The sequence below is a fragment of the Siphateles boraxobius genome, unplaced genomic scaffold (assembly GCF_051911475.1).
Source record: "Siphateles boraxobius isolate OS27281-9 unplaced genomic scaffold, OSU_SipBor_1 6, whole genome shotgun sequence".
Taxonomy (NCBI): Eukaryota; Metazoa; Chordata; class Actinopteri; order Cypriniformes; family Leuciscidae; genus Siphateles; species Siphateles boraxobius.
The window spans coordinates 6,200,599-6,224,712 of NW_027509186.1; the positions used below are offsets into that span (position 1 = coordinate 6,200,599).

At 37.6% G+C, this 24,114-nt stretch overlaps 1 protein-coding gene across 2 annotated transcripts in view; it reads right to left on the reverse strand.

Moving 5' to 3' along the window:
• The window catches only part of rsrc1 (arginine/serine-rich coiled-coil 1), a 173,715-nt gene that overhangs the window by 74,358 nt on the left and 75,243 nt on the right, over positions 1 to 24,114 (reverse strand). For both annotated transcript variants that reach the window (XM_077207546.1, XM_077207544.1), the window contains exon 5: positions 6,083 to 6,119. In XM_077207546.1, coding sequence (XP_077063661.1) covers positions 6,083 to 6,119 — 37 coding nt within the window. The remainder of the gene's footprint in view (positions 1 to 6,082; positions 6,120 to 24,114) is intronic.

The window sequence follows — 24,114 nt, forward strand, 5'->3', positions numbered from 1 at the left end:
CCAAGTTGCCTCCATCGAGACTTTGTAAAGTTTGCCATCTTTTAACATTGGTAGATCTGACGCTTGTAAATGTGTGGCTGTTTATGGCTCATGTTTACTGGGTAAATGCGTATGGCTTCAGGGGAGGTGTATACTTACTGCTCTCCGGCACAAATCTTAATAAAATATTGCGGCACCTGGTGTCTGACGAGCAGGATGCAATCTACAAGCTTTTATTGAGGCAACGATAAATTCTCAGGGACAATATTCACATATTCAAATTCTTCAGGAAACCTACAGCTGAACACTGGTAGACTCACGCATCGGCATGTTTTACAAAACACAACAAGCACTGTTACATTTTAATTTTAATTTGATTTCTTTAGTATCTGTCTACTAACATTGACATTGTACATGTCTCAAAGATAATCAAATCTCAAATAAAATTCAGTGGCAATGCCATTTTAAACGCCTGTATTTTGTTGAGGATCATTTCAGAGCTAGCATTTTATGTTTTTTAAATACACACAAATTGTGTAAACACAAATTATTACATTTGGAAATAAAATGGAGCAGTTGGACATCTGACAGGACTGCATGCAACTTCCTTTATGAGACGAAGACAAATTTTAATTTAATATTTGAGTGGTCATAAAAAAAGATGGGTACAGTGAAAATCTTGCAAATACCACCAATCTTTAATCAGCCTTTTAAAACTGGCTCATTCAAATGTAATAAGCAAAATACAGTTCATGGTACCATAAAAAAATGATAATACAGTAAACAATTTTCAGAATATTGATTCATCCTGAGCATTATTCAAGTCCAATTAGATTTTTCAGTGCTTTGATGGGAACAACACTGTAATTTAACTTTGTAAAGCCTAAGAATATTTTTTAAGGCATACACATACTGTGATGACAACAAAATGCATATCACGCACACTGTACACATAGTGTACCTACACCTAGTGTATGTCAATAAACCCAAATCTACTTTTTGGCTTAAGTGTCCCCTTCAAAACTACAGTAGCTGCATTAAAGCACATTTCTCAATGAAAGTATTGACACATTTTTTTGTTAACGATAAAAAAAAAAGATTGTATGAACAAATGTAGCATTTCTAACAGCTGTATCAGTAAACATTCAGTGCTAAACCTTTCCTCACAAAAAAAAACCTTTAATGGAAATGCAGTTTAAAATAATAAACTATAAAAAGAGAAATTGTATATGTATTGTGTGTTTGTGAGAGTACACAGGCTTTTTAATTGTCATTTAAACAATTTTAATTTAATTTAATTTAATTACAATTTTAAAAAGTTGAAGTCTCAGAATGAACATTGCATAGAGACCCTTTTCAAACAGACATCTTGATTCAAGAGGGTTATTCATGTAATCTTCTTTTCAATAATTCACTGTGTCTTTTATACAGCTGTAGATCAATGGATGCACTCATAAACTCTCCTCCCCTTTCACTCTCTCCTCTGTCAAATCAGTCCGGCACAATCTTTCCTTTCATCCTCTGTTCCCTCTACATCTGTCCATCGCTCTCCCAAAATGAAGACAAGTTAATTACATATGGAAGTAAAATAATGCCAAATGTTTTTGAAACAAAAAACCTGTTGAATTGCACTACTTTAAAAAAATATGCATTGCATTAACCCTGCTTGTATTTGAATGCATTGTATTTTTAGGGATTGGTTTTTTATGGGCTGAAATTTAGCATGGTTGAATATTTAAGCTGTGAATATTTAAATTCAAAGCATTATAAACACATTTTCATTAGTAAAAATTCAATAATCCATATTCACCTTTCATATTTCACTTCCAAAATATTCGAACTGATTAAAAATACAACCTATAATATTCAACAGGCGGTTTTCGGTCCATTTTATTTCGCTTTGCAAATTCACTTCCACAAATTCAGTGGTTCAAATTCGACAGCAAATTCAACGTTGACGTCCAAGAACTGCAGGAAACGCAGTAGATTACCGAGCATAATCTCCATCTGCTGTTAGTCGAGCTCACCAGCAGGGGGTGCACGCGCATGTTGTTGACGAAGCCCGAGCAACAGTTAGAGCAAGCCATTCATTCATAAATACTCATTTACAACAATTGAGCATGCATTAAGTTTTTTTGTGATGATTATCTGGGTATATATGCGGAAAAGATGATAAAGGCACAAAAGCTGTTTTTATGTTTCATTCATGAACTTCATTGTTACTTTCCCTGTGTAGCCTTACATGTTATCAACTTTTTCTACCATGAACGGATTATAATCGGTTTCCCTCAATACCTCATCATACTCAAGGGTTTCCCTTCCATCAGGACAAAACGCTTAACGTATCTAATTGGACTAATACAGTGAAAAGACAAAACTCGCACCTTATTGGGGAATATGCCTACTACATAGGCCTACATGTTAATATTCCTACATACATGATTAATCTGGGAGGAAGGTTCATAGCACTTTCATATTGTTGTCCTATATTGTTAGTTTAACTGTAACTTGAGTCGCTTTGGATAAACGCATCTGCTAAATGACTAAAGGTAAAATTGGCTTGACATTCGCACATTTAGGGACCGTCTCTAAAGTAACATTCAATTTATTTGAATATATTGCGCATTATGCCTGACACCTACAAGTCGTTCTCTTCAAATGCTATTGAAGTTAAAAACGTGTATACCAATGTCGTATGTTACTTTAGAGACGGTCCCTAAATGTGCGAATGTCCAATGTCAAGCCAATTTATGCCAGTATCACTGAGAAACGCTCAGCTTTAAACTTTGTCCATCTGCTTGCCTGCGACTTTGGTCTTTTATATCACTTCATTAGTCCATTAAGCTACGTTAAGCGTTTTATATGTCCAGCAGGGGAATCCTGACGTGTTAAGGGAAACCCATGCAGCACAATCGCCGCAATATAAGGTTTAGGCAACTAAACAACCAATAGATATTTCCAACTCAAATGTAACATTGGATCTGTATACATCCGCATCAGGGGAATAACATTATAATCTCGTTCACGGTAGAGATGCATGTAACGTTAGGCTACGCAGGAAAAGTAATCGTGAAGACACTAAATTTCACATAAAATATAATAATCACAGATACACTTACATTGTTGTAAATGAGTATTTATGAATGAATGGCTTGCTCTAACTGTTGCTCTGGTCTTCGTCAACAACACGCGCTTGCACCCCCTGCAGGTAAGGTCGACTCATGGGTCAACTAACAGCAGATGGAGATTATGCTCGGTAATCTAGTATCAATTCCTGGATGTCAACGTTGAATTTGCTGTCGAATTTGAACCACTGAATTTGTGGAAGCGAATTTGCAAAGCGAAATAAAATGGACCGAAAACCGCCTGTTGAAAATTAGGTTGAATTTTTAATCAGTTCGAATATTTTGGAAGTGAGCAATTTGAAAGCGAAACTAAAATGCGCACGGCCACACGTTTCCACGTGCGCAGAGCGAGCAGAACAGAGCGAGTGTTTTTCCATAGGAATGAACTGAAAACGCTCGCTCTGTTCTGCTCGCGCCGCCCCTGTGGACACGTGTGGCTGTGCACATTTTAGTTTCACTTTCAAATTAGCGCCAATTCTGAGGAAGATTGCTTGAATGATTGCTTGCTTGAATCTGTTCTGCTCGCTCCGCACAACACAACAACAAAACAACACAATGACAAATTTGCTTAAATAGGCGTTTTTACATTTCGCTTTGACACCAAATATTTCGCCATCTTTTCAGTCAGGTCCTCACTCTCGTGATAAATGAAATCTGACTCCTGATGCGTATCTGTTTTGCGATTCTCGTTCGGCTCACGATTTATTAAGCAGACACCGCTCAGTTTAATAGTGTATGTTCTCTAACTGAACTAAATTATTTTATAAAAATAAATAAATAAATAAATCGACGGAGGGGGCGGTGCCGCGGTGGGCAAGTGATGTTATGGTAACACCGTCAACACAGACTATTGTAGCAAGCCTACTGCGGTTAAATGCAATAAAACAAGCGGACTGGACAGAAACAATCATCAACAATGCTCACGTTTGCAGTGCACACTTCATATCAATTAACTATTGCCTTTTGTTGGTATGTATTATGGTTTGGTTATGTGTCTAAAGAATTCCTATGCATGCCCACCTAGAGATACAATCAGAAATTGGGGAAAAAGTTAAGTGATTTCTCACATAATGCTAATTTGTTTTGAATTTGTTTAGCATAAGTTATCTAACTTTTATAGTCGTACAACTTGCAGTTAGGTAACTGCTAGCTAATGGCCAGAGGCTAAACATAAAGGAAACTGTTTGTGTCGTCTCCTTTTCTACACTTGCCATAAGTGCAGTGGAGGTAATCCTGTCAGATCGTCCATCCATTGAGTGAGCATGTACTGGTCGGCCAATCTGGCTCTGTCCGTTAAAGTTAACTTTCCCAAATAACAAGCGCGGTTCCGGACCGTGGGTGATCTTCAAAATTGGATTTTCTCCAGTCCCTGTTAAAAAACAAGCTAACAAATCTTGCAACCTACTGTAGCGATAGTGAAGTGCCAGGGGAATTGTTCTGCCTCCACAATGGCATGATAACAATGGCAATAATAATTGGTAACACTTTATTTTAAACTGTTTTAAAGCATCCTTGTTACATGTCTTCATATCTTACAGAATTATTACACCCTGTACACTTAGACCGAGTTCTGGGAATATGCTTGTACTACCCAAGTACTTTCTCTTTACTCCAGGCCTTTAAAGAGGCTCATCTATGTTTTTTCTTCTTCCTTTTTTTCTTTTGTAATGTCTCTCATCGATCTCTATTTCTACAGTCTTTCTTCAAATCTCCTCTTGCTCTCTCTCTCTCTCCTCCCCCATCATGAGTGGACACGCCCCCTACTGATGATTGGCTCACTCTCTCTCTTCCCCCATCATGAGTGGACACACCCCCTACTGATGATTGGCTCACTCTCTCTCTTCCCCATCATGAGTGGAAACGCCCCCTACTGATGATTGGCTCACTCTCTCTCTTCCCCATCATGAGTGGAAATGCCCCCTACTGATGATTGGCTACAAGTTTATTGTCGGGTCTGATCCACTTTCAACATCATTTCCCAGAAATCGCTTACTGCACCTTTAATAGCGAAGAGGACACAGTATCTATGCTTGTCCACAACATTATAGGTCAGGCTACACTAGCCGCCCCATGCACCACATGACACTGATGATGTCCCATACAAACACAAATGCCTGTGCTTCTGAACAGGACCAACAGTGAGAGATCTTGAGAAGGAATGAGCGGGAATATGTGATAAAGATTTGATTTTAGAATATAAGCATGATAATTGATAAGGAGTAAGGCCAGGTGTGTAGAGTGACCCTTAAAGGGCCAGGCGTGCGTTTAATATTCAGGGTGTGGAGCTCAGGGAGGTGAGTGTACATTCAGAGAGTCAGGACCCCGCTGTGACCTCTCTCCATTATTCATCCCTTAGAAAAAAAAAATTGAAATGGAAACTCAATTCCACCCAGGAGGAGAAAAGCATCCCTTTAACTCCAGTGCATGGCACTCTGACCCTGTATTAGAAAGGCTGCAGAAAACCCAGGAAATGTTGGACGTTACATTTTTAAACCCTCCCTAGGGCTCATTTTAAGGGCCAACAGCACGCCCTACATCCAGACAGAGGGAGGCAGGATGGTAGAAGTGAGAAGAGACTGTGATCTCTCCAGATGTGTTCAGACGTAATGTGTGCTCAACATGAGTGTGTGAACTGTACATTCAACTGAAAATTCAACAGCTTCAGGATACAAATCAAAAGATACACAATCCACTGGTGAATTTGTGTTTACTTTTTCTGAATTGCCCAACTGACTCAACTCAGGTGGGGAACTAACAAACAACACCTTTTAGTCAAAAGACAAAAGCAAAAATTATAGGAGGAAATATAAAAAAGTGAATGGGACAAATGAAAGAGTAAAAGTTATGAAAACCCAGGCATTCGTATGGGAGTCAGAGAAAGACCCTTCTGGTATTCCAAGGCAAATGCTGAACATTCATTTTGGATGCAGATATCAAAGTTTCAGGAAACACTGAAGGGAGAAAGAAGCACAACTTACCAGATGTTCTAATCCAGCTTTCATGTTTCCGGTTTCCCTGCAACAGAAGAACAAATTTGCTTCACTGTAAATAACACAAAGACACCAAGCATCTCATCACCCTGTGCTCCCACTCACTTCTCCACCTCTCACGGTTCACCCATAATCACTGTGTTTAACGGTGTACTGTATTTACCCAGTTCCATGAGGGGAAGATTTCAAAAGGGCTCTTATGCTTCTTTTAAAATGATGACACAATACAAGTGAAAAGTGTTGGAGTGGAAATCAAAAATAAAAAAAATGACAGCGGTTAAAGACAGCTGGTCTTCATGGGAATAATGATGCACACAGATGCTTTGTGGGTGTGTGTTTACCTTAAATAACCATTCATTTTGTCTCATTAATACATTCATTTACATGCTCAAAGTATGGAACAGTAATACCTCACAGCATTCACGCAGAGTGTGTCGCTGAACCGTTTTAGCTGACAAAAAAGGACAAATATTCAATATGGTATTTGAGTTGATAGAAAGGAGTTTATAGAGTTAAAATGCATGTTTTTGGCATTAATATGCCTTAACAATGGAAGGACAAACCAGTCAGTTCTTTTCAATGAACTAGTCTTCTGTGTGCTAAGAACTCAGTTAAAGTTAAAATAATCAAACTCTGGCTGTTACCTAGAGCAGCGTTTCCCAAACGGGGTGCCGCGGCACCCTGGGGTGCCGTGTAAAAACTCCATTAAACATTTTAAAATTCAAAAATTTGTAAAAAAAATAATAATAAATGTATCATCAATCTCGCATCGTCGGAAGCGTCTAATAACAACAAATAATGCACCCAAATTTATAATAAAAAATGCAAATCATAAGTTTTCTGCGTTCGTTGAATTGCGGGGGTTCCGCATGATTTCATTCTCGTGCTTCATTCCCAGCGTCCACACATAAAGCTGCCTCTTTTTCATGGCTTGTTGCGCTTACGGTCAAATACACACGAAACATTGTCACAACGTCCGTCTTGCCGCATATTCACAAACACATCGGTTATGTTCGTGCTGCTGTCAACAGTAACGCGTGCGATTAATGTTTTTCAGTTTTACGCGTTAAAATTTTTTTAAACACAATTAACGCAGCATCCGTTTTTTTATGTCATCCTTTGGCTAGCCTTACATTATATAATCACGTTCTTATTCATGCAAATGCTTTTAAATCATGCAACCGCGAAAAGACAAAAGAGAACGCACTGTCTGTGAATGTCCTGCTGACACAGGACGACGCGCATCGCGTGCCAGAATCGACTTCTCTTTCGTGCTTGAACGAATAATAACACAAAGTTATGCCAAAATGGCCGTTTTGTTGAGTATCCTCATGAGAGCAGTCTTAAATTAGTTAAAATCTTAAATTAGAGTTGTGAGAAGATGGGACGCATGTGAGATAAACAAGTGCAGCAGTGACAACAGAATCAAAGAACAGGTAACAGAGAAAATTACTCACTGCTCTTGACTAAAGAACGCTTGTAGCTTTAATAAGGATTCATCTATATTTAATTTATTATTTATGCAGTGAAGACTGTAAAGTGTTTGATAACTTTATTCAATTTCTGTGTATTTCCTGACATCAGTAGCAGTATTGGTTCAGTGATACTGGGCTTCATTCATAAAAAAGATGCCATTAAACAATTATTTAAAATATACTGTCTTTATGTTGTTTATACATTAATTTGGAGATTAACTGTGAAATTATTACATTATAAAATATATTAAAAACAAGCTATCTTGTGCAATTATAACAAAATTATCCCAATATAAAAACACAAATAGGCCTACACTGAGTGAGAAAACATTTAGGTGAGATTTGCAATGGTAATTGAGCAATGTTTTGCTGAATTATGAATAAAAGCCTTAATTAAATATGTCATCATGTAAAGTGATCTCTGCAGAAGAAAATAATGATTTCCTAGACTTTAAATGGATGGACAAAAAAATTGATAATATTAAAAAATATCTATATGACAGTAGGCCTATATACGGCAGTTATTCCCTGTGGTATTGAAAATCAATACATTTCAAGGTATAGTATCAAAGTAGTATCGTGACAACACTAGTGTAGGGTGCCACAAATTTTTCTAAATTTCCAAAGGGTGCCTCGACTGAAAAAAGTTTGGGAAACACTGACCTAGAGTGCCGCGGGCTTGCGATTTGCAACAAACAACTGCGCCTTTGACACAAGTTTACAATAACGATACGAGCGCGGCAAGTCAACAGCATTCAAGCGTGTGAAGAGGCTTTCCAGACAAATAGCAGTGACATTTTGTTCTTTTTCCTAGCATTATTTTCCTTTGATTATTATTATCATCAGTCTAATAGTCTGCATTCCCACTAATTCCCAAATATATTTTGACATAGCAGACGTTGTGACGGCCGTTCTGAATCGTCGAAGAAAGAAACGCGATGCATTGGAGAATCTTCTTTTTTTTTTGCCGCCAATTCGACTTAACTGTACATTATCAGTAACTTTAGTTTAATTGTCCATCATGTTTGTTTATGCTTTGACTAGCACATAATATTTACAAAACAAAACGTTTATATATATATATATATATATATATATATATATATATATATATATATATATATAGACTACTGTTCAAAAGTTTACTTAAATTCAAATGTTTTTTTTAAACATTCTAATTAAAGAATCCTGAAAATAAAATATTAAGCAGCATAACCGTTTTCAACATTGATAATAATAATAAATGAGCACCAAGATCATCATATTAGAATGATTTCTGAAGGATCATGTGACACTGAACACTGGAGTAATGATGCTGAAAATTCAGCTTTGCCATATGACATAAAAAAATATCACAATTAAAACCATTTATTTAAAACTGTTATTTCATAATATTACCGTTTTTATTGCAAATGTGATAAAGAAAGAGCACATTTCTGTGGTCCTCAGTAGCAAAAGTCATCATAATTGGGTAAACTTAGATGAGAATAAATGCAGCCTTGGTGAGCATAAACTTAATGTCGTCATAAACTTCTATAGCGGGGAATGGGAGATGACAGCAAATATAATTTTTGCATTTCCATTTGCTCCAAAAGCATAAGAAAAAAATCTGTAAAAGAGTTTCCGTGACTTTACAAAAGAGGGAAAAAAATACAGAGAGATTGATTACTTTGGCTAGAAGAGAGAAAGATGTCAAATTTGCCATTACTCCCTCAGCTGTTGTATTAGAAAACCTTTGGAGCAGCATTTTTGCCATATGAAAAAGTTAAATAGCATAATATTTAGCATTAGAAATGTGTATTACATGTGAAAAACGTTACTAGATTTGCGGAAACGCATCATCACAGTCCATGAAAAGGGTCCATTGTGTTTATTGTGCCTCTTTTTCTTCTTTATTTCTGGAAAACTGGAAATTGCAGAGACCCCAAACATGGAGTATTAAGAGGCATGGGGTATTTTTTTTTTTTTTTTATAATTACACTTTAACAATTACACCATAAAATAAAGTCTAACCCAAAATACTATAGTATTGTCCAGAGGGTTTTTTTATGAGAGTAAAATATTATTAAGCAATAGTACATTTAATTTTTTTTTTTATTATTATTATTTGAAAATAGACCATTGGCCAGAAAAGGACAGCAGTGTGTGCGTGTGTGTGTGTGTGTGTGTGTGTGTGTGTGTGTGTGTGTGTGTGTGTGTGTGTGTGTGTGTGTGTGTGTGTGTGTGTGTGTGTGTGTGTGTGTGTGTGTGTGTTTAAAGAGGAGGTAAAAAGAGAGACAAAGAGAGTCAAAAGCAAAGCAGCATAGTTTGTAAACATGATGTTCACTAGCCTATGGCAGCCCAGAAATGGCTCCAGTGATCAGGGACACAAAACCTCATGTGATACCCACTCTTCCCCCCCTTCCCTCTGATGTCCCAGCACATCTCTCCTTTTCTGGGGAACATCTACATCTCAGCACAGAAAGGCCAGTGCAAGCTAACAAACATCATCATGTAAAACACAAACAGGTCATTGTTGAGAAACACGAGTAAGGGGTTTGGGGCACTGGCTAAAAACAAGTTACCGTGGTGACAGAAAGCTGTAATTCTTTAATAAGAACAATTAGCAGAAAACAATTACTCACAAAAGAGACAATATCACTTCTTTTCCTCTTGACACTCCCTTTCCTTTCCCCTCATCACACTAATTCTGTTTTCTTTTTATAATCACTTATCCAATTTCACAAGTGCTTATTATCTTTGCACTCCCCCTCCTCCCCAAACCCCTTTTTTTTTTCTTTTTTTTTTTTTGGTCAGTTAGCATCTCCCACCGTCTATGGCTAAATGACTGTATTCTTCTAATTGTATCTGTCTCTCTCTGTGGCAAACGTCTGTGCTGAAAAAAACACATCCCAATTCAATTATAACCTTCAAACTGAATCACAACACTGCTGAGTGCAGACACAGGAAGACGTTATTGGCAAATGAATATACATTTTTATTGAACTGGTACATCTTCACCTTTTCATTTTTTTTTTAGCTTCATTGTTTTTTTCCTCTACAGATGTTCTCCATTTCCTGCAGGTCTGCGGGGAGCACAGATGCAGGTCTCCGGACGCCCTGAACATGCTCGCATCGATTTCTGAATTACAGTGCAATATTAAATAATTAATATACTTGCCATGATCGATGTTTTGTCTTAGCCCAATATTACATTATCAATCAAACTCGGTTTAATGTAATAATATTGAAAATGTGTCAGGGGTTGTTTGGCTGGTTTACAATTTGTGTGCAAGAGAAGCATGTCATGAAGCATTTTATATTGTTTAAATGGACAGTGGTGGAAGATGAAACAAGATCAGTGTTGACCTTGAGCTATAAAACCTACATATTAGCTTATAATGATCTTAATAAACATAAACCTACTCCAGCCAAAACACTGGCTAGTGCACAACATTGGAAGATATACACACTGCTCAGTTCTATATAATAATGCCAAACCTAACAAAAATTTCAAAAAGAACATTTCAAAACTTGGGAATGGTTTTGTAATTTAATTTTATTTAGGCACAATTTGAATGAAAGAATTCAGTTTTGAATTGTGCTTAAATGTGTCAAAGTCCCCCTGTAGTAAATCAATTTATGCCTTAAAACTAATCTTTGATCACCAAAATTAAATTACATATTTAAAAGTTTTTTCCTTTAACTAAAATTATTCATGCCTTAAAATAGCTTGAATGTAACTCGACACCCTTGCCTAATTTAGTATACGCGGTTCTATGAATATGCAAATGAACCCCGCCTCCACTCATTCACAGCACTCAGAAATCCACTCGTTGACGATCACACGTTGATCTGATTGGTTACAAGGTAGTTTGTCACGTCAGAAACACCAGCGATTTCAAACCGTGTTTTTGAGAAATACTCAGCAATGGTGTTGACTTATGAATTTGCACATGATTTGTTTTAAATCTTAAAAACACCACTGTGATGGACCACGGGGTGTTGTGTTTTAATTAGTCCAGTAGGTGTGTCTGGGTAACACTATTCGTGTCCTCAGGTTAAGTGCTGTGAAACAGGTGTGGAGATTACCCCTGCTGCTCATAAGAAGCTGGAGGATAGCTCAGGGAGGAAGCTTGGTCTCTGATGGTCTCGCTGTTTGGTTGTCATGCTGACTTTCTCAATCTCTCCAGACCAAGGATTGATGTTGTTGTTTTTGTATCTTTATATTTTATCTTTTACCTTTTACTTTAATGCAGTTATGTTGTTTTTCTGATTGAATACATATTTGTGCACATTTAATTACGTTGTATGGCCTCTCCATTCATGTTGCTACTCCTTGAGCCAAGGGGTCGTAACATATGGGGGCTCGTCCGGGAGCATGCAAGAAAAGTGGATCCAGATTTGAGTTGCAGGTATTGTTTGGAAAAGGTTCATTGGAAAAAAGTATGACTATGGGGACTGTCTTTGAAAGATTTGACGAAGGTACCTTAAGATATTTAAGATATTACTTGACACGGGATCATCTGAAACTTTCTTTTTGGATTCGAAACTTTTTTTCCGTTTTTTTCTAAATCAAATACGGGTAAAAGCATTCTAATTCAAGGTATTGGATTAGACATATTTTCAGCTTTTCTGCAGCGAGTTCAGTTAGATTCTGAGGTTGTGAAAGGAGAGGTAGAAATTGCATTAAGATCAGTTTTGCCAATCGAGGGGGTGGATTTGATTTTGGGAAATAATTTGGCTGGGAGTTAAATATGGGGTACGGTAGTGTTTCCAGTTGTTAAAACCACTCCGGTCTGCTCGGTAGAATCAGACAATTGTGTGCAAGAACCGCCTGCAGTTTTTTGTTTCTGTGCCATAACACGAGCGAGGAGTAAGAACAAAGTTATGGATGAGTATGAAGTCCAAGAGGAATCTCCTTATGATCTTTCTAAGAATTTGTCTGGGCTTGTTCTATCTATTTCCTGGCAGGATGTGATTGTAGAGCAAAAAAATTATGCACAGCTAAAAATATTGTTTGAATCTGTTAAAACAGAATATGAGATGAAAAGTTTGGATAGCGGATATTTGGCACAGAACGGATTATTACTTCGTAAATGGACCCCATGTTATGATAAGATTCTGGGTGACCCGGTGTTTCAAAGAGTGATACCGAAGGGATTGCGGGAGTTAATTTTGCAAACTGCTCATTTTGGAGTGAAGAAAACCATCACAGCGTGATGTGTTATTTCTTTTGGCCTTGATTAAAAAAAGACGTGGCTGCTTTGTCTATGTCTTGCGATGTCTGTCAATTGGTCGGAAAGCCGAACAAAGTGATTTTACCTGCTCCGTTGTATCCTATACCTGTGGTGAAAAATCCCTTTGAGCATCTAACGATTGATTGTGTGAGGTCATTACTGCCTTCTAAAACTGCTTCCATCTATATATTGACCGTGATGTGCCAAACTACACGATACCCTGCTGCGTATCCGTTGCGAAATATTACTAAAAAGTCTGTAGTGAAAGCTTTGACTCAATTTATTTCCATATTTGGAATTCCTTGTGTTACTCAGTCTAACAGGGAAACAAATTTCACGTCTCGTATGTTTGGCCAAAACAGTTTTAGTTTCTAAAACAGTTGCGTGTAGATCATCAAAAAAGCAGTGCTTACCATCCAAACACTAAAACAGTTGTTGAGAAAATACTGATCTGAATTGATGATAGACTGGGAGGAGGGACTACCTTGGTCACTCAAGAAAGTTTGGGTTTCAGCCTTAATGATCTGGTATTTGGACAAAGTAAGGGGACCGCTCGCACTTTTGTGTGATGATTTATTGAAAACCGAACAGCCTGTAAATCTTTTGGATTTTGTAAACGGGTTGTATTGGGCCGGTACAGTAGTCGTGAAAATCTAGCTAAGGCACAATCTAAAATGAAAGCCTGGTTTGATCAAAAGGCAGAAAACAGGGAATTCAATTCTGGAGATAAGGTATTGGTGATGCTTCCAATGACTGATTCCTCTTTTGCTGCAAATTTTTCTGGACCTTATTCTGTGCTTGAACAACTTTCGGAACAAAACTATATGATTTCCACTCCGGATAGGAAGATAAAGGCTCAGCTGTGCCATGTAAATCTATTGAAGCCTTATTTGTTTCGTGCAACTGGACCAAATGTCGCTGTCGGAGGAGCTGAAATTAAATCTGTTGCGTTTGCTGTAGGGGGTGAAAGTGGTTCTTTGTTAGATGGGGTTGAGAAGGATATTTTTGACGAATATTTAATTTAACCTAGACTCCATAATTCTGAGCAATTAACGAGGTTGGAGGTCATGCTTGGGCATTTATCTCAAGATAATTGTGAGGAATTAATACATCTGATAACAGAGTTTCAAGTGCTTTTTTCTGATACTCCTTCGTGCACTGACATGATTTGGCATGCTATTGATGTCGGTGACTCCCAACCTATTCGGCAGCGATTTTATCGTGTGTCCCCCGAAAAACAAAAACTTTTGGAATCAGAGGTTAAGTATCTTTAGGAGAATGGACTTGCGGAACGATCTAGTTCCAGTTGGGCTTCTCCTTGTCTTCTAGTTACGAACCCGGTTGGAAAATTTAGATTTTGTACGGATTATAGAAGATTGAACACTGTTACTAAATCCGACTCTTTTCCACTTCCACGAAATTGAAGACTGCATTGATTCGGTGGGGTCAGCTGAGTTCATTACGAAGATTGATTTACTTCAGGGATAATATCAGGTACCCCTAACTTATCATGCTCAGGAAGACTGTGCTTTCACAACATCTTCCGGATTATATTCTTATAAGCGAATGAGTTTCGGTCTTCGAAACGCTCAAGCTAAATTCCAGTGCCTGATGAATCTGGTAATCTCTGGGCTTGAGGGATGTGCTGTTTATCTGGATGATGTGGTGGTGTATAGCCAGTAGGGTTGAAAGGGTATGAGATTTTCACGGTATGATAATAGTCCCCAAAATATCACGGTTTCAAGGTATACGGTATTAAACAATCATTATAAGTATCAGCTAAAATGACCCTCAAATGAATGAAAACAGATTTTTTGTTTTTAAAAAAATAAAGTTTTTTAGGTTGAACATATGGTTTATTAAAACAAACTTTTTTTATGGAAGTATGAGTCTGCCTTTTGAAAAAATAAATAAAAAATAAAGCTGCACATCTCCCATTTGAACAAATACGTAGAATCAATTAACTTATTTTTATTCTTAATTTATCAATTATTATTTAAGCTAATTATAAGATAATAGAGTCTTATGAAATGTATTTTATTTCCTCATAAATTCTGGGTTGTCTGATATCATTTGTCTGGATTCTATGATTTAATACAAATATATTATTGAAAATGCAATCAGATGAAATGTAACAACTTTTGTTTGTCTGCAGATTTGCACAACAGCGGTTTACTAAATTAAAACACAGACAAAAGACTATTTCTTAAATAATGTTTAAATAAACTTTACTGTTTATTGTTATAACTAAGTTGGCTACATTCTATTGTACAATAGTAATATATTTCACGTCCTCATATAGTGATTGAGACGGCAGACGCTTTAAACACCATGAGCGTCACACAAACTTGAGTATTTACTAGGCAAAAAATGGCGCTGCTCATTCACACAGACACGCAGAACAAGCAGAAAATAGATTTAAAGTATAGCAGTTTTTTTGTGCTGTATATTAATAGACACACTCATATAGTGATTTGATTTATTGCACAGCTATATTTAAGATTTATTCATCCATCAAATCGCGCATTTTACGTGACATCTGCGTTATATTGTAAATTCCCTCAGCAACACGGAAATAATATGGCCTTAAGTTATACATGGACCTTTATCTGCAGGGAGGGATGGTCTTCTTGGGAGAACATGTTCGACGTAATTCCTCCTTTTGCAACCACGCTTTGTCCACATTTCTGGACACAACTGAATATCCATCTTCAAGGAAAACCCCGCGTTCGTTTTTGGGATACCCAAAGTATTCCCACACTACAGATTTTAACTTTATTTTGACGTGGGATAGAGAATACATTTTCTCCACAGTACATGTATGGGTGGAGTCTACGCAGTAAGATGCAGAAGATGCATATGCGCAGGTGATCTGGTTTAATTTTTTTTCAAAACCGTGGATAAGCCAATGTTCACTATATGATATTCGCCATACTGGTATACCGTTACAACCCTAATAGCCACCAACAAATTATTGCAAAGTGGCCAGGATTTAGTAAAACTAAATCTGGGAAAAACTAAAGGGAATAAATTAGTGAAACATGCTAACATATTAGTAAGTGGTGGGAACAAATTGGTAATTTGTGGTTTGTTGTATACCAGTGGTTCCCAAACTGCGGTCCGTGAGGGTACTGCAGGTGGTCCGTGGAAAGGCAAATTAAAATATAAAATAATATTTTTTACCTTCATTTTACCAGGAATCCCCATAAAAAACATAAAAATGAATATGTATGCCTATATTGATATAAAATTTAAATTAAATTGTCAGGTTATTGTGTGATTACTAAAATAGGCTAGTGGTGCTCGGCCGTGACGTTCAAGTTCAGTGCCGTTAGAACCACAACATGGATCGGTGGATAGCAACAGGTTCTCTGAAGAGGAAAGCGGCAGAGGCAAATATTTTGCCATTATATAAAATATTTGTCTGATTATAATTTCACCAACAGTATTTCTGGATTGCCTCCACCAAACAAGTAAATAGGAAATAAGCAAATCCGAATACTGCACGCCAAAACAGCAGTATGCGAACCAGCGTGAAACGCTAGTGTTTCTTCTTGCTGCGTATCTTTTACTGGGGTCTCCAACACGTCGCACGATTGGAGGTAGCTCGTCAAGGGGCCGTTCACATATCGTGTCTTTTGCGCTCTCAAGTTCATTATTTCATGTAGGCGCGCGGCAAGTGTGCTCATAATTGAAGTGACGCACTCATTTGTTTAGGCGCAGCGAGATGAAAACACCTCAACTTTTCATAATGCAGCAAACGCACCGCAGTTCATGTGACAAAAACAAACAAATCAGCTTCATCCTTTCCGTAAACATTGAAAGCTCAGTCAATGAAGAATGCAAGAATGCACGTGCACCCAAACACTACATGTGTTTTTCTCTTCTCCGTGAATAAATCTTGTAGCAGAGCTACAGCAAGCGTTTTTCGATGGTGGAAATCTATTAGCTACTAAGCACAACTAAGTTGTGGAGAGCGCGCATAGCAACGACAGACGGCACGGGAAAATCGGACCGAATTTTACTATTAGCTAATAATAAAAGATAAGCTAATGTGCATCGATGTAAATGTCAAGTAATTTATCTTTTTTTGACTCATTCTTTTTACAAAAATGATTTAAAGGCTGAAATATGTGAGGTTTATCTTTTTATAAAACCTTTTTTTTTTGTGAAAAATGATTTAAATGCTGAAATATGTGAGGTTTATCTTTTTGTAAAACCTTTTTTGTTAAAACTTTATTTGAATTTCATTTTACTATATGTGCCTATAGGGGTGGCAGGGGTTGGCGGCAATGTAAGTATCTGGATATTTGCCGCAGGTCGAGGGCTTCGATTACCTCTCTCTATTTTGACCATACATGTTTTCATCCCTGAAATGAACCTGATTATGCCCTCGGGCGCTTGAGTAAATAAATAAATTAAATATGTGGCAGCCGTTGTGCGCAGTATACTTTCTTTTAACAAGCTGTTGTACTGATGTGATGACCAGTTATAGTTTTAATGTTAGTAAGCCTATTTAGAGGTGCGGATTAATTCAGGAAGGACTGTGTGTAGATATATTTTATTTTCTGTATTATGAGGTGTTCCGTGAAAATTCTTGATTACAAATAGTGGTCCACACTCACAAAAAGTTTGAAAACCCCTGTTGTATACAATACATATATTTTTGATATGTGGGGCTCCTTAGGTTTAGAATGACACAAGGGTAAGCAAATATTTTGGGTGACCAATTCTTTCAGATTTTCCAAATTTGAATTGGACAGGAACTGCAGTGCACTTCCTACACTTCACCTTTAAAATTGTAAAGTGACTAAAATAAAATGGAAAGAGAGAGAACCTAAAAAACAACAACAACAAAGAGAGCTAATAAAGAGGAAATCGGTCAATAAACGAGGAGTCAGCATGAAGGACGGGAAAAAAAAAGTTCCCTCTGCATGGCTTCCCGTAAAGAGGTCATTATTTATCTCGACTTAATTAAGTAAAAGAGGACAAACAAGTCAAAGTGTTAACAGAGCTCGATGCAATGCCAGCCATTTGCTTACAGGTCAATAGTGCCAAATAAAAAACGCCTGACCAATATGTCAAATTCAAGAGGACCTGACTGACATCTCTCTGAGTGTATGTTCATTCCCAACTGCATCGTATCCATGTGTTGTTATCCTTTTCTTCTGAAATACCCTGTTCTCCATCTCTCTCTCTGTCCATCATATTGTCTTCCACACAGGGATGACAGAATTAATTAAAGTGCCCCTATTATGCTTTTTCGAATATTCCCTTTCATGCAGTGTGTAATACAGAAATCCGTGAATATACACAATCTGCTCAGTTGTGAAGTCGAAAGTGCACGATAAATAAAGTTATTGCCTCTCAAAAGAAAGAATAGACTCTCAACGCCTAAACGAGTCATCAGTAAATCGAATCCCACTTCCGTGATGGCTACATGTCACTGGGTAGCACATTTGCCTAATGCCCTCCTATGGTCTTCATTGGCAGCCTGCGAAATTCGACCCGTCCTCAAATGCTGTAGCAGGTGCTGCGTATGTCGAGAAGATGCTGTTTTCTCTACTGCAAAATCAAATTCTCTTTGTAAACACTTCCAAAGAATGAGGATGTGAAGACTCAGTGGTTAAAATTACCAGCAGTATAACCTCTAGACGATTGCTTTTCAAATCCCCATGAGGATTAATTGCATTTAAAAATCCTTAAAAATGTGTCAGTTCCCAGTTTATTTGGACCAACTTGCTCCTCAAAATCACAACCAGTAAGTATGACATATTTTTTTATGATGGTAAAACCAACGTCATCATTACTGTCTTTACAGTGTGTACAATTGCTGAGCTTTAGGAAGCCTCCGGAGTTCAGTTCTGGTAGTGAGTGTTTCTTTTCCATTAGGCACTGTAAGCTATAGACTTAACACAACAGACTGGGCCATCTGACCAATCATAGCAGAGCAAACCAATCACAACAGACTGGGCCATCTGACCAATCAGAGCAGAGCAGACCAATCACAACACACTGGGCCACCTGACCAATCATAGCAGAGCGGACCAATCACAACAGACTGGACCATCTGACCAATCATAGCAGAGCAAACCAATCACAACAGACTGGGCCATCTGACCAATCAGAGCAGAGCAGAGTAGACCAATCACAACAAACTGGGCCATCTGACCAATCAGAGCAGAGTAGAGCAATCAGAGCAGAGTAGACCAATCACAACAAACTGGGCCATCTGACCAATCAGAGCAGAGTAGACCAATCACAACAGACTGGGCCATCTGACCAATCAGAGCAGAGTAAACCAATCACAACAAACTGGGCCATCTGACCAATCAGAGCAGAGTAGACCAATCACAACAGACTGGGCCATCTGACCAATCAGAGCAGAGTAGACAAATCACAACAGACTGGGCCATCTGACCAATCAGAGCAGAGCAGAATAGACCAATCACAACAAACTGGGCCATCTGACCAATCAGAGCAGAGTAGACCAATCACAACAAACTGGGCCATCTGACCAATCAGAGCAGAGTAGACCAATCATTGAAAAATGTGCAATGTATAAACCTTGTTTGACCTTTGATGCATGTAAACCTGTTGTAGGAGACCTCCAAAACAAAATCTTCCTGCATTCAGACAATCTTCCTGTATTTTGAAAGGTCAAGTTTTTAGCCCAGTGCTCAACAGAGATGCATTAATTGACAGCTTTAGTAGGCAGTGGTTTTGTTCTGGCCCACTTTAACCCTGCCAGTGTCTTAGAGGTGTCTACAGACAGGTCAAAGCAGTCTCTGGCCTATCTTAAGGAGGACACCATATCATTTCTGCGGGGGCATTTCATCCGAAGGTGACCCCTGGAAAGCGGCAATTTTGCACAGGGCACCGATTCGATCAGCGGTGGCCCGGGGTCAAGATGATACGCCATTGTTTATGAGCTCTTAAATGTGATCTACATTGGCCCCAAAAAAGTAGTTATAAACTGGGTTGTTTTTCCAGATAGAGTTTTTAACCAGATAGAGTCAAGGTGATTTTTAGCCGATTTATAAAGTTCACAAAGGTGTCCTGGCAAACACAGTTGTTGCTCATTGCATGAACTATGGACATGTTATAAAAATGCCTTTATTTGATATTTTATAATATGATATGAATGTAGATTTTCAGACATTTGTCAGTAAAATATATTCTAAATACCATGTATATCTCATCTTTACACATTTATTGAATGGTTATGCTCTACATCTGACCATCAACATTTGCCATATTAATTTCATCTGAACAGTTTTAAAGGGGTCATATAATGGTACATGCACTTTTACAAGTTGATTATATTGAAATGTGTGTTGGCAGTGCCTGTACACAACCATCATATAATGATAGAAATCCATCCAGTGTTTTTGTTTTAATCTCCATATATGTTTTCCCCTGCCTCAAATTGAGCCGTTCGATTTTGTGACGTCAATAAAACGAACCCCCCTCCCACGATTGATAATTGACAGCAGCGTTTCAACACAGACCCGCCCTGAGCGAGCGGTCATCGTAGTCCGCCATTGTTGATAAACTTGAGCAGAATGGCGTCAAAGTGATTGTGGTGTTCTGTTCTTGGCTGTAATAATAAACATAGCAGTCATTTTAATGTTCCTAAATTCGAACCGCTGAAGACGCAGTGGCTGAGTTTTACTTTTGAAGGGAATATTCCCAACGATCTATGTAAATGCTTTTATGTTTGTGCTAATCATTTCTCACCAGACTGCTTTCTAAACGAGGGTCAGTGTAAAACTGGTTTTGCTAAGAAGCTGGTTCTGAAAAAATAATCAGTACCAACTATTCGTGCTCCTGCTGCACCTCCAGAAGAAGTGAGTGTAACGTTTTATTAACCTTTAAATATAATGTTTACACTCAGGGTATATTACGGCATGTTTTCTATGTAACATTACGACGTTCTCAATATAATTCATAATCCCACGTTTATAATGAACAACGCGTTATGGTTAATGTTTCAGCACTGACAGTTGTACCTAACACTGAGATAATGTTACGCATCACTGACAAGAATACGTTTACCAAAAAAAAAAGTTTTTCAACATCAATCTGTCAACGAACTAACCTATACATCAGTAAACACATAGCGTCTGTGTTACCTCACTACTCTAAGTTACCCTGCCAGTACATAAGTTACAAAAATAGATCAAAGTGACATTACATTAACCAACCATTCAGAAACGTCCTGTTTTCGAGCCTTAATTGTCAAACTTCTTTGGGGCGTCATCTTGTTCCGGGTCCGACTCCGGTTCAAATTGGTATGGTAGAACAGATGTTTCCTCAGAGACTCCCGCTGACATTCTTGTTGCAAAATATACCCTCAACTGTTGTCAAGGCAACACTTCACGTGCGTGGTGTCAAAACGCCCCACAGAACAGAGGGACGGAGTGAGCAAAGCTCATTATCATTTAAAGGCATACCGTAATTCCTCAAATAAAAACCGGGGCCTTTATTTACCTGAACTGCAGAAGATAACCGGCTTTTTTTTGAAGCAGGCTTTTATTAGAGACAGGCCTTTATTTCTAATTCCATCTTACATTTACATTTTCATTTACATTTATTCATTTAGCTGACGCTTTTAACCAAAGCGACTTACAATTGCTATATATGTCAAAGGTCGCACACCTCTGGAGCAACTAGGGGTTAAGTGTCTTGCTCAGGGACACAATGGTTTCTCACAGTGGATTCGAACCCGGGTCTCTCACACCAAAGGCATGTTTCTTATCCACTGCGCCATCACCACCCCATCTTTTTCATAAATAATAGGATTGGGCCGATAGACGATGCAATCATCTATCGCGATGGCTGACAGACATCACTATGTTGAGACTGCATCGGGATCCCCCCGCCCTGTTTCCATAGTGACGCGTCATGCTTGGCACACACGTGATTCACCACAGCCAATATAGCGCTGTATGACAGATGTAGCACTTTCTTTTCTAAATATTAACAAACTTGCTTAAACTTACAAACTCTGATTCTCAAATACATGTAAGAGAGTTTGTTGTGTCGTTTAAAAACCTTTAACGCTATAAATGATCTTGATCTGTAACGTGAGATGTTTGTTTAGGCCGCAGTTCAGAGATTCCTGTCTGTTGGATTTATTACAGCACGTGAATTCATCAGTTTCTCACGAAATACATTAAAGTAAGTGGCCGGTGAACTGGGAGAACAACAGAGTAAACGTAATAGTTACTTGCACTGTGATATGAATAAAACCCCTCGGCAAATATATTTGAATGAATTGTTATTGACGCTTCCATAGACACTATTGTGTATTTCACAAACTATAAATGTATTGTTCTTCTATACATTATATGTATTTAAATGTCTGAAACCTAAAATAAACATGATGTGGTTAAAAACACTAAATAGTTGTGATATACGGTATGACAAGCGCTTAAAGAAAGTCCGTCTTTAGCTCAGCGTGAAAGCACAGTTTGAATCTGGCAGTTATGTCACGTCAGAGCAGGCCGACATCGATGATGAGATGAAGAGGAAAATATCTAGTGGAAAATGAGTATGTTACGTTATGTCATTATATGAAAGGCACAGGAGATTACCTATCAACACAATTTTCCCCAGCCTTAATTTGAGACCGGCCTTTATTTGTCTGTGTTGACCCCGCCCCCGGCCACTATCAGAGGACCGGCGTTTAATTGACTACCGCTTTTTATTTGAGGAATTACGGTATGCACTGAAACGGCGTGCTGAAATCAGAGCTGTTTTTGACCATGTAAAATTAGTGTTTTCTTACAATACTAATGATAATTTTGAATAAAAGTATATTACAAAGTTTTCATTTAGACCCTAAAGATTAATATTAGCTTGTACAAAACTGGCATTATATGACCCCTTTAAGTCAAGTTAAGTCAAATTTATATAGCACTCTTCACAATACACATTGTTTCAAAGCAGCTTTACAAGTATATCATGTTAATGTTTAAAATATCTTTATATCTTCATGACTTAGTAGTTTAATTTACATTTTTTTGCAACAATATAAACAATCAAGCAACCAATATTTGCTATACAGTACTTTACGTGAGTGCGTACTGTATGGTTGTAGGTAAAGTAGGATGTAGGCAATTTGTATCCAACTTTTAATATATCACTGGCCAATAATATAGTTCTCATTTCTTTTAAATTATATATAAACAATCAAGTAGAAGAGGTCTGCTATATAATACATAGAGCTTAACGTGAGTGTACTATATGTATCCGGGTAAGCTCTGTAGTTTCAATTTGTTATTAATTATAGATTTGGTTAAATCAGTTATAAATTCTAATCTGGTGATATTGACAAATATGAAACCTGTGAGGGTTTGTTCAATTTACAACAATTTGGTGAATTGACCATCTTAATTATTTAATTAATTATCAATAAATAATGTTATGGTTAAATATATATATTTTTTTTCCAATAGTGATAGATGAATGTGTTCTCGTATGTGTAAAGTAAGAGCTTTTTTAAGTTTGTTAATGTGGATTTCATTTAGATGCTTGTGGCGAAAATCTCGGTATTTTAATTTAATGGTATTTTCAAAGGGCAAACAGCTGCAAAACTGAACATTTTAGTCCAGAAAATGGTGATGTATTATGAATGTTAGACTTTTTTTAAACAAAAAAATTTCAAAAAAATTTTAATATTTAAAAAAATGACCCCTTAAGGTTGTCATTTAAAAAGAGAAGACAGACTGAGAAAGAGAGCAATATGAAGAAAAGTTCAAGATCAAGCAAGTCACATTATGCATCATCAAATGTGTCAGTGAGTGCTCATATGTTGTCCAATGCCTGATTAAAAAAACTATGGTGGGTTTATTAAAGGAGATGATGATAATGGAGAGATACATCCTTCATCCATACGATCCACTCATCAATGTCTCTCTGGCTTCCTGTGTGGCAGGGAAATGACAGGAGAGCCGAGGAGAGCGTGGCAGAGTGATAGACTTGGCTGTGCAATAAAATGGAGGACAAGGAGGTTGATTGTCATCTCCATATCACGTACTTAGCAGCGGCACTGAATTGAAATTGAAATTGTGTTTCTGAGTGTATAGCACTGCTAGCCCTTTTGATTTCTCTGTTAAGGCACACACACACACACACACACACACAAGTGTGCTGGTAAGGCTGCCACCATCACATTTCAGCATAAGTAGGTTGATAATAGCAAAGGCTGGCCAGTGAGTCTTTAATCAGATCAAAACCTCCCTTCTTTTAGAGCTCAAGTCCCTAAAAAAGGGAGACGGAGAGAGAGAGAGAAACACAGAGGGTGGGATAGAGATTTATA